This window comes from Electrona antarctica, assembly GCF_951216825.1.
Source record: "Electrona antarctica genome assembly, contig: scaffold_104, whole genome shotgun sequence".
Taxonomy (NCBI): Eukaryota; Metazoa; Chordata; class Actinopteri; order Myctophiformes; family Myctophidae; genus Electrona; species Electrona antarctica.
Window position 1 is genome coordinate 222,456 of NW_027638064.1, and position 12,500 is coordinate 234,955.

Sequence of the window (12,500 nt, forward strand, 5' to 3'; positions counted from 1 at the left end):
AGTCAGGGACCAATCAGAAGGCTGACAAAGGGTGAATTGACGGGTGAGATCTCGATGCATCGATCGCAGAGTGCCTGCATCGGTAAAATCCAGGGTTGCACCGTTTTTTTCATGTTGTATTTCACCCTATTCTGTGTCTCCGAGGCGCGCCGAACGCACCATCAGAGAAGGACGAAAAAAAGGTCTCTCGCAACGCGCTGCAGCGCACACACAGTCAGTGAACAGAAGCTACCGTACGACGGGGCAGAGTAGACCCAGTCAGTGAACAGAAGCTACCGTACGACGGGGCAGAGTAGACAGTCAGTGAACAGAAGCTACCGTACGACGGGGCAGAGTAGACAGTCAGTGAACAGAAGCTACCGTACGACGGGGCAGAGTAGACACAGTCAGTGGACAGAAGCTACCGTACGACGGGGCAGAGTAGACACAGTCAGTGGACAGAAGCTACCGTACGACGGGGCAGAGTAGACACAGTCAGTGGACAGAAGCTACCGTACGACGGGGCAGAGTAGACACAGTCAGTGGACAGAAGCTACCGTACGACGGGGCAGAGTAGACACAGTCAGTGGACAGAAGCTACCGTACGACGGTGCAGAGTAGACAGTCAGTGAACAGAAGCTACCGTACGACGGGGCAGAGTAGACAGTCAGTGAACAGAAGCTACCGTACGACGGGGCAGAGTAGACAGTCAGTGAACAGAAGCTACCGTACGACGGGGCAGAGTAGACAGTCAGTGGACAGAAGCTACCGTACGACGGGGCAGAGTAGACACAGTCAGTGAACAGAAGCTACCGTACGACGGGGCAGAGTAGACAGTCAGTGAACAGAAGCTACCGTACGACGGGGCAGAGTAGACACAGTCAGTGAACAGAAGCTACCGTACGACGGTGCAGAGTAGACAGTCAGTGAACAGAAGCTACCGTACGACGGGGCAGAGTAGACACAGTCAGTGAACAGAAGCTACCGTACGACGGGGCAGAGTAGACAGTCAGTGGACAGAAGCTACCGTACGACGGTGCAGAGTAGACCCAGTCAGTGAACAGAAGCTACCGTACGACGGGGCAGAGTAGACAGTCAGTGAACAGAAGCTACCGTACGACGGTGCAGAGTAGACCCAGTCAGTGAACAGAAGCTACCGTACGACGGGGCAGAGTAGACAGTCAGTGAACAGAAGCTACCGTACGACGGTGCAGAGTAGACAGTCAGTGGACAGAAGCTACCGTACGACATGGCAGAGTAGACAGTCAGTGAACAGAAGCTACCGTACGACGGTGCAGAGTAGACAGTCAGTGGACAGAAGCTACCGTACGACATGGCAGAGTAGACAGTCAGTGAACAGAAGCTACCGTACGACGGTGCAGAGTAGACAGTCAGTGAACAGAAGCTACCGTACGACGGTGCAGAGTAGACAGTCAGTGAACAGAAGCTACCGTACGACGGGGCAGAGTAGACAGTCAGTGAACAGAAGCTACCGTACGACGGGGCAGAGTAGACAGTCAGTGAACAGAAGCTACCGTATGACGGGGCAGAGTAGACAGTCAGTGAACAGAAGCTACCGTACGACGGGGCAGAGTAGACAGTCAGTGAACAGAAGCTACCATACGACGGGGCAGAGTAGACACAGTCAGTGAACAGAAGCTACCGTACGACGGGGCAGAGTAGACAGTCAGTGGACAGAAGCTACCGTACGACAGGGCAGAGTAGACACAGTCAGTGAACAGAAGCTACCGTACGACGGTGCAGAGTAGACACAGTCAGTGAACAGAAGCTACCGTACGACGGTGCAGAGTAGACAGTCAGTGAACAGAAGCTACCGTACGACGGGGCAGAGTAGACAGTCAGTGAACAGAAGCTACCGTACGACGGGGCAGAGTAGACACAGTCAGTGAACAGAAGCTACCGTACGACGGTGCAGAGTAGACAGTCAGTGAACAGAAGCTACCGTACGACGGGGCAGAGTAGACAGTCAGTGAACAGAAGCTACCGTACGACGGGGCAGAGTAGACAGTCAGTGAACAGAAGCTACCGTACGACGGTGCAGAGTAGACAGTCAGTGAACAGAAGCTACCGTACGACGGGGCAGAGTAGACACAGTCAGTGAACAGAAGCTACCGTACGACGGGGCAGAGTAGACAGTCAGTGAACAGAAGCTACCGTACGACGGTGCAGAGTAGACAGTCAGTGAACAGAAGCTACCGTACGACGGGGCAGAGTAGACACAGTCAGTGAACAGAAGCTACCGTACGACGGGACAGAGTAGACAGTCAGTGAACAGAAGCTACCGTACGACGGGGCAGAGTAGACAGTCAGTGGACAGAAGCTACCGTACGACGGGGCAGAGTAGACACAGTCAGTGAACAGAAGCTACCGTACGACGGGGCAGAGTAGACACAGTCAGTGAACAGAAGCTACCGTACGACAGGGCAGAGTAGACCCAGTCAGTGAACAGAAGCTACCGTACGACGGTGCAGAGTAGACACAGTCAGTGAACAGAAGCTACCGTACGACGGGGCAGAGTAGACACAGTCAGTGAACAGAAGCTACCGTACGACAGGGCAGAGTAGACAGTCAGTGAACAGAAGCTACCGTACGACGGTGCAGAGTAGACAGTCAGTGGACAGAAGCTACCGTACGACGGTGCAGAGTAGACCCAGTCAGTGAACAGAAGCTACCGTACGACGGGGCAGAGTAGACACAGTCAGTGAACAGAAGCTACCGTACGACGGGGCAGAGTAGACAGTCAGTGAACAGAAGCTACCGTACGACGGGGCAGAGTAGACAGTCAGTGGACAGAAGCTACCGTACGACGGGGCAGAGTAGACAGTCAGTGAACAGAAGCTACCGTACGACGGGGCAGAGTAGACACAGTCAGTGAACAGAAGCTACCGTACGACAGGGCAGAGTAGACAGTCAGTGAACAGAAGCTACCGTACGACGGTGCAGAGTAGACAGTCAGTGAACAGAAGCTACCGTACGACGGTGCAGAGTAGACAGTCAGTGAACAGAAGCTACCGTACGGCGGTGCAGAGTAGACACAGTCAGTGAACAGAAGCTACCGTACGACGGTGCAGAGTAGACACAGTCAGTGAACAGAAGCTACCGTACGACGGGGCAGAGTAGACAGTCAGTGAACAGAAGCTACCGTACGACGGGGCAGAGTAGACACAGTCAGTGAACAGAAGCTACCGTACGACGGGGCAGAGTAGACAGTCAGTGGACAGAAGCTACCGTACGACGGGGCAGAGTAGACAGTCAGTGAACAGAAGCTACCGTACGACAGGGCAGAGTAGACAGTCAGTGGACAGAAGCTACCGTACGACGGTGCAGAGTAGACAGTCAGTGAACAGAAGCTACCGTACGGCGGTGCAGAGTAGACACAGTCAGTGAACAGAAGCTACCGTACGACGGTGCAGAGTAGACACAGTCAGTGAACAGAAGCTACCGTACGACGGGGCAGAGTAGACAGTCAGTGAACAGAAGCTACCGTACGACGGGGCAGAGTAGACACAGTCAGTGAACAGAAGCTACCGTACGACGGGGCAGAGTAGACAGTCAGTGGACAGAAGCTACCGTACGACGGGGCAGAGTAGACAGTCAGTGAACAGAAGCTACCGTACGACGGGGCAGAGTAGACAGTCAGTGGACAGAAGCTACCGTACGACGGGGCAGAGTAGACAGTCAGTGGACAGAAGCTACCGTACGACGGTGCAGAGTAGACAGTCAGTGAACAGAAGCTACCGTACGACGGGGCAGAGTAGACACAGTCAGTGAACAGAAGCTACCGTACGACGGGGCAGAGTAGACACAGTCAGTGAACAGAAGCTACCGTACGACAGGGCAGAGTAGACAGTCAGTGAACAGAAGCTACCGTACGACGGGGCAGAGTAGACACAGTCAGTGGACAGAAGCTACCGTACGACAGGGCAGAGTAGACAGTCAGTGAACAGAAGCTACCGTACGACGGTGCAGAGTAGACACAGTCAGTGAACAGAAGCTACCGTACGGCGGTGCAGAGTAGACACAGTCAGTGAACAGAAGCTACCGTACGACGGGGCAGAGTAGACACAGTCAGTGAACAGAAGCTACCGTACGACGGTGCAGAGTAGACAGTCAGTGAACAGAAGCTACCGTACGACGGGGCAGAGTAGACACAGTCAGTGAACAGAAGCTACCGTACGACGGTGCAGAGTAGACAGTCAGTGGACAGAAGCTACCGTACGACGGTGCAGAGTAGACACAGTCAGTGAACAGACGCTACCGTACGACGGGGCAGAGTAGACAGTCAGTGAACAGAAGCTACCGTACGACGGGGCAGAGTAGACAGTCAGTGGACAGAAGCTACCGTACGACGGTGCAGAGTAGACAGTCAGTGAACAGAAGCTACCGTACGACGGGGCAGAGTAGACAGTCAGTGAACAGAAGCTACCGTACGACGGGGCAGAGTAGACAGTCAGTGGACAGAAGCTACCGTACGGCGGTGCAGAGTAGACACGTTGAGACAACAATCGGACTAACAGAAGTGAGCCCCACGCATTAAACAAGAGAAGCACCACCTTTAGCTTTATAAAATCGCTGTCCGAGCTTTGTCCGTTGATCAGTTGACTTTTCACTGTGGCGCTGAGCGCTGGTAATGATCCACACTCCACAGCTGTTCTTGCTGATTCTCCGACGCAAATCATGCGAATCAGCATCGCGATCATCAATTTGTAATTAAAGAAAGCTTCTGCAGTCTCCACACACGTGTACAACAACAACAACAACAACAACGCCATAGCTGGGTGTACTGCTTGAGTTTAAAGTCGTTTTCAACCGTTTCACAACTTTCCACTGTCCAGCTTATCCCTCTCTCTCTCTCTCTCTCTCTCTCTCTCTCTCTCTCCTGCTGTTCTCTGGGATAGAAGCCTCATTTATATTCTGCAGCACGACGGTGTCGCACGCCCCAAAATTGCAGATCCACAAGCTCACAGCGCGGCGTGGATGCGAGGCGTTGTGAGCTTGTAGATCTGCATCCCGCTATGTATTTAAAATGTTTGGGTGGAACTCACCCTGTTGCAGGGTGAGTCTCTGTCTCTGTCTCAGACTCACCCTGTTGCAGGGTGAGTCTCTGTCTCAGACTCACCCTGTTGCAGGGTGAGTCTGAGACAGAGCCTCACCCTGAGTCTCTGTCAGAGATAAAGAATATATTTATACTAATGATGTGTCCTGTGTTTCCAGGGAGCGTCTCTCTCAGAGATAAAGAATATATTTATACTAATGATGTGTCCTGTGTTTCCAGGGAGTGTCTCTCTCAGAGATAAAGAATATATTTATACTAATGATGTGTCCTGTGTTTCCAGGGAGCGTCTCTCTCAGAGATAAAGAATATAATAATAATAATAATAATAATGTGTCCTGTGTTTCCAGGGAGCGTCTCTCTCAGAGATAAAGAAACAGTACAGAGTTTTATCGTTGAAGTTCCATCCTGATAAAGGCGGAGATGAGGCTACCTTCATGAGGATCGCCAAGGCCTACGCAGCGTGAGTACCCTGGTGGTGGCACCATGTCATAACACTACGCCCCCTGGGGACGACACCATGTCATAACACTACGCCCCCTGGTGTTGACACCATGTCATAACACTACGCCCCCTGGTGGTGGCACCATGTCATAACACTACGCCCCCTGGTGGCGGCACCATGTCATAACACTACGCCCCCTGGTGGCGACACCATGTCATAACACTACGCCCCCTGGTGGCGACACCATGTCATTACACTACGCCCCCTGGTGGTGGCACCATGTCATAACACTACGCCCCCTGGTGGTGGCACCATGTCATAACAGACAGGAAAGAGAGGGAGAGACACGCAGCAAAGGTCGTCATGAACAGGACTCGAACACGCGACGCGCTGTCAGGCCAGAGCCTATATGTGGCATGCGCCTGGACCACTTGGCCAGCGGGCGCCCCCGAGTATATATATATTAACACAGTCCATGCGGGAGAAGGATTTCTACGTGGTTCAAATCCCAACGGTCCGGTGCGGGAAAGGGATTTCTACGTTTACCGCATTCTTTTTTTATTGATTACTTGCAATCGCTTTCTACACCCCCGGGCACTTTACCAACTAGCCCTGGATGATAGCACAGCATTCTGATCACGTGATCCCAAAAAAAAGAAAAAAAATGCCTCTCCCCTCCCATCCTGAAAACTCAGGACGGGAGGGGCTCAAATGCTCATTGTGTGTAGATCTCACACTATCACACAATGGCGGCCCCCATGCGAGCGTAGCCTACTCCAGTCAACATAATCACATTTCATGACATCCAATCGTATCCATGCACCTCAGCCAATCTGCTCCTGTTTCTCCCTCCCCCCTGCATGTCTCAGGGGAGGGAGGGCTCCTGTTTGTTTCAGGGGAGGCGTCTTGTGTAGTGTCTGTCGGAGAACATGTAGCGACATGTTCCGGCTCCATGATGGACACGGATCTAAAGTCGGGTCTCCCTTCCTTCATCAAACTCGAACAAACTTATCACGGATTGTATCGCCGAGGGACGGTTATTTTGTTATGATGATGGTCATCGCTGCGGTCAGATGGAGCAATGCAAAGACGCGCGCCGCTGTTGTCAGCTACGCAAGTCGGCAACACCACCGTCCCTCGGCGAGCCAAGTTGGAACGATACACAGCGACAGACACGTACATAGATGGATAAATAATGACAACGCGTCTTTGCATCGTTCCATGTGCCCGCCGGGCGTCTACTTGATCCGTCATCATCATCATCCTTATAAAAAATAAACAAAACAGTAGTAACGTAGCCCCGAGGTGTTCCCTCAGTCCCATATGCTCATTATTTAGCTCATACAAAAGCCATTTAGCGACGAAAGGTAAATGGGATCAATGTGTACTTTTTCCTCGTAAAAGTAGACATTCAGGGCTTTCATTCGGTGTATAGAATGCATATAGTCAGGGAATATTATCAGTATTCCCATGTATACCTGGGAATACATTTCTTACCAAGAATTTTCTTCACCAATGTGTTTGTAAAGGTGTCTACTAACATATCCAACATTGGTTTATATTCAACCACCCTAGGGGAATTTTTGACAGCTGCTGAAAGTTGGGGTACCATACAATACATTATAAGGCAAAATGTTTTAAATTTCAATATGCTTTAAGTATCATGTGACGTGTCAAACTAGGGGTTTTTCATTCCAAGCATTAGTTTTGCACGAAAAACACTCCTTAGGCTAAAAACGGCCATAGCGGTCAACACATTTGGGCATATTTGGGCAAGTGGCTATGGCCAAACGAGGGGGTCTATGGCCAAACTAGGGGTCAAACTAGGGGGTTTTCATGATTCTGAACCCGTTCTAAGCATTCGTTTTGCACGAAAAACACTTGTTTAGGCTAAATTCAGCCATAGAACTTGCCCAAATGTGCTGACCTCATCACATTTGTGATGACGGCGCTTTTTCGTGCAAAACTAATGCTTGGAATGGATTCAGAATCATGTAAACACCCTAGTTTGACATGTCACATGCTACTTAAAGCATAATGAAATTTAGAACATTTTGCCTTATAATGTATTGTATTCAGCAGCTGTCAAAAGTTCCCCTAGGGTGGTTGAATATAAACCAATGTTGGATATGTTAGTAGACACCTTTACAAACACATTGGTGAAGAAAACTCTTTTCTATTTATTTTTAAAACTGCCTGTCAACGTCTGACATAAAACAGCTCCTAACTCTGCTTCTGTTCAAGATGAGCCTGTCACTACAAAAGCAGGTGTTACATAAAGATAATTATCTCCAGAATGGAAGCTGGTAAAATCATTTTTTTTAAATTGGAGTGGACAAATGTAGCTTTCTTTTGAGGTATGCGGTGTGCTTCTCGCTATAAGAGAACATTTACTGTCGGCCTAGGAAAAGTGTGTTTGTCCAATGCTATCATCGTAGCATACCTGGGTAATCAGTTTGTGATAGTCTTAGCAAGCTAAGTGTTAATAGAGACGGAACCAGATTTCTCCCATCCACTTACATTAAGGTGGATTTCTCCTCCATCCACTTACATTAAGGTGGATTTCTCCTCCATCCACTTGCATTAAGGTGGATTTCTCCTCCATCCACTTGCATTAAGGTGGATTTCTCCTCCATCCACTTACATTAAGGTGGATTTCTCCTCCATCCACTTGCATTAAGGTGGATTTCTCCTCCATCCACTTGCATTAAGGTGGATTTCTCCTCCATCCACTTACATTAAGTTGCTCAAAAGCGCATGAGGCGATTTCACTCCTCCTTATGGGTAGGAACAGAGTGAATTCTGGGATGGATTGGGTCAAATCATGAACGCGCTGCCATTGACTATCATTGCGTGCCATTCACGTATGAAACATCGTTCACGTATGAAACAGCGTTCACGTATGAAACAGCGTTCACGTATGAAACAGCGTTCACTATGAAACAGCGTTCACGTATGAAACAGCGTTCACTATGAAACAGCGTTCACTATGAAACAGCGTTCACTATGAAACAGCGTTCACTATGAAACAGCGTTCACTATGAAACAGCGTTCACTTATGAAACAGCGTTCACTATGAAACAGCGTTCACTATGAAACAGCGTTCACGTATGAAACGGTGTTCACTATGAAACAGCGTTCACGTATGAAACAGCGTTCACTATGAAACGGCGTTCACTATGAAACGGCGTTCACGTATGAAACGGTGTTCACTATGAAACGGCGTTCACTATGAAACAGCGTTCACTATGAAACAGCGTTCACTATGAAACAGCGTTCACTTATGAAACAGCGTTCACTATGAAACAGCGTTCACTATGAAACAGCGTTCACGTATGAAACGGTGTTCACTATGAAACAGCGTTCACTATGAAACAGCGTTCACTATGAAACGGCGTTCACTATGAAACGGCGTTCACTATGAAACGGCGTTCACTATGAAACGGCGTTCACTATGAAACGGCGTTCACTATGAAACGGCGTTCACTATGAAACAGCGTTCACTATGAAACAGCGTTCACTATGAAACAGCGTTCACGTGTCATCTGCCCAATAACATGAACGTGCGCAATGATAGTCAACGGCCCAGCGCTGGCTCACGCTGCAATACCAAATTCGGCCACTATGTCCATTTCGCCTCGGGGTTTCTCTATTCATATATATACTATAAGACGCCACCCTGTGGTGGCGCTATGTCATAACGACGCCACCCTGTGGTGTCATAACGAACAGCGGGAGTATCAAATCAGATGTATTTATGTGTGTGTGTGTGTGTGTGTGTGTGTGTGTGTGTGTGTGTGTGTGTGTGTGTGTGTGTGTGTGTGTGTGTGTGTGTGTGTGTGTGTGTGTGTGTGTGTGTGTGTGTGTGTGTGTGTGTGTGTGTGTGTGTGTGTGTCCACAGTCTTCTCTCATTCTCTCTGTGTGTGTGTGTGTGTCCACAGATTGACCAATGGATGATCTGCTCTCATTCTCTCTGTGTGTGTATGTGTCCACAGATTGACCAATGAGCAGTCCCGACAGAACTGGGAACAGTATGGCAACCCAGACGGTCCAGGAGGTCAGTGTTTGGCGCCACCTTATGGCTGAAAGTGGTAGCACACATTGTAAAATATAAAAATCACACCTGTTTGAAGTGAGGGGCGCTAATATATTAAAGTCTAACTCATGTGGCCTGGGCCATGGCTCAATGGTCCAGGCACCTTGGCTGGTAATCCAGTCTGGCAGTGTGCCGCGGGTTCGACTCCCGATCCCGACAGCCTTTACTGCATGTCTTCCCCCCATCTCTCTCCCCATTTCCTGTCGGCCTACTGTCCCTCCAGAAAAAATAAATAAAATAAAGGCGAAAGCCACAAAAAAAAAAGTGTAACTCATGTTGATTAGGTGATGTAATGGTGATGTAAAACAAACGGTGAAAAAACAAACATTATTACAATAAACATATTGTTAACCCATTTTGACCTGAGATCAGATTCTAAAAATGTCTTCTACATCCTGACAGTTTTCTGAAAAAGCTATGTTTCTATGTCAGTGGTTCTTCGATTTTTCAAAAATAGCAGACCTATAAGCTTTTAAACATAATGCTAACACCAAAAGGGGTTCCCGCCCAAAATGGCATTTAATGTTTGTGTTAGGGGACAAGATGACATACATTTAATGTTTGTGTTAGGGGACAAGATGACGTACATTTAATGTTTGTGTTAGGGGACAAGATGACGTACATTTAATGTTTGTGTTAGGGGACAAGATGACATACATTTAATGTTTGTGTTAGGGGACAAGATGACGTACATTTAATGTTTGTGTTAGGGGACAAGATGACGTACATTTAATGTTTGTGTTAGGGGACAAGATGACGTACATTTTCCCTTCATTGTCAATGGCGTTTTTAAAACACTGAAAGCCCACAACCTTTGTTTCTTTCTTTTATGTATGCAATTCTGTTGAAAAATATTTTCTCTCTCTCTCTCTCTCTCTCTCTCTCTCTCTCTCTCTCTCTCTCTCTCTCTCTGTCTCTCTCTGTCTGTCTCTCTCTCTCTCTCTCTCTCTCTCTCTCTCTCTCTCTCTCTCTCTCTCTCTCTCTCTGTCTCTCCATCTCTCTCTCTCTCTCTCTCTCTCTCTCTCTGTCTCTCTGTCTCTCTCTCGCTCTCTCGCTCTCTCGCTCTCTCTCTCTCTGTCTCTCTGTCTCTGTCTCTCTCTCTCTCTGTGTCTCTCTCTCCCCAGCCACCAGTTTTGGCATCGCTCTGCCTGCTTGGATCGTTGACCAGAAGAACTCTATGCTGGTATGCTTACATTATTATCATTATTATTATTGTCTGTACTGTCCTGCTTTTTTGTGTGTTTTGGTGTTTTATTTTAACCCATATGCTGCTCCCTGCTGGACGCAGAGCCAACCACAGACTGCCGAGCAATTATACATATTGTCAATGCTAGCGAGCTAAACTATAGCCATCCTTGCTCTAGAAAGAGCCAATGTTTCCATCTAGACCACCTCTTCAGACTCCATCTCAGCCCGTAGCCCCTCCCCTAGCCCCGACGACCTTACAGGCCAATGCAAAGGCTCAACTTATGTAACTTAGACAGCATTTTATGTAGACACAGCATTATATACTGTATACGCATAGTTTCATTATATAGATATTCCACTGTTAGGTTCTTATAATTTACGTATGATTCACGATAACTAGTCTTTATGTATGTGATGTATCACCATGTGTTGTTCTTGCTTACTGTAAATTTCTCTGGATTAAAGGTATATTCAGTGATTTGACTTAATCTAAATATCACTTATTTTATATTTTGTTCTGGATAATCCTCCCTACTATAGAGTGTGCTGACCACATAAGGAGTTCCACCCTGTCCCCAGTGAGCCCCTGGGGTCAAAAAACCCTAGTTTTGGTGGCGGGTGGCAAAGCCTTCATCCAATCAGGATGAGAGGGGCCTTCCTCCAATCATGATCGAGTGGGGTGCACATGCTGTTGGCCTGTTGCACTTCCCCCCACTGTAGAGCGTGCATGTGCACATTTTGTTACCGGGGCGGACTGGGTGGTTTTCCAAATCACCCAAATCACTGAATGCTCCTTTAAGAGCGTCTGCCTAAATTGTAGTGATAACAGTGCATTGTGTTGTGTTTAATAGTGATCATATCATTGTGTTTAATAGTGATCATATCATTTTGTTTAATAGTGATCATATCATTGTGTATAATAGTGATCATAACATTGTGTTTAATAGTGATCATAACATTGTGTTTAATAGTGATCATATCATTGTGTATAATAGTGATCATATCGTGTTTAATAGTGATCATAACATTGTGTTTAATAGTGATCATTACATTGTGTGTAATAGTGATCATATCATTGTGTGTAATAGTGATCATATCATTGTGTGTAATAGTGATCATATCATTGTGTGTAATAGTGATCATATCATTGTGTGTAATAGTGATCATATCATTGTGTGTAATAGTGATCATATCATTGTGTGTAATAGTGATCATAACATTGTGTGTAATAGTGATCATAACATTGTGTGTAATAGTGATCATATCATTGTGTGTAATAGTGATCATATCATTGTGTATAATAGTGATCATATCATTGTGTATAATAGTGATCATATTGTGTTCCAGGTCCTGCTGGTCTACGGTCTAGCGTTCATGGTCATCCTTCCTGTGGTTGTGGTGAGTTTATCTCTTAACGGTCACTTCAGTGACCCTAACCTAACCTAACCTAACCTAACCTAACCTAACCTAACCTAACCTAACCTAACCCATCCTTCCTGTGGTTGTGGTGAGTTTATCTCTTAACGGTCACTTCAGTGACCCTAACCTAACCTAACCTAACCTAACCTAACCTAACCTAACCTAACCTAACCTAACCTAACCTAACCTAACCTAACCTAACCTAACCTAACCTAACCTAACCTAACCTAACCTAACCTAACCCATCCTTCCTGTGGTTGTGGTGAGTTTATCTCTCAACGGTCACATCTCGTGCTTCC

At 47.5% G+C, this 12,500-nt stretch overlaps 1 protein-coding gene across 2 annotated transcripts in view; it reads left to right on the forward strand.

The window, feature by feature from the left end:
* The window catches only part of sec63 (SEC63 homolog, protein translocation regulator), a 72,837-nt gene that overhangs the window by 20,678 nt on the left and 39,659 nt on the right, over positions 1-12,500 (forward strand). For both annotated transcript variants that reach the window (XM_079531325.1, XM_079531324.1), the window contains exons 4-7: positions 5,404-5,516; positions 9,494-9,555; positions 10,719-10,777; positions 12,130-12,180. In XM_079531325.1, the coding sequence (XP_079387451.1) occupies positions 5,404-5,516; positions 9,494-9,555; positions 10,719-10,777; positions 12,130-12,180 (285 nt within the window). The remainder of the gene's footprint in view (positions 1-5,403; positions 5,517-9,493; positions 9,556-10,718; positions 10,778-12,129; positions 12,181-12,500) is intronic.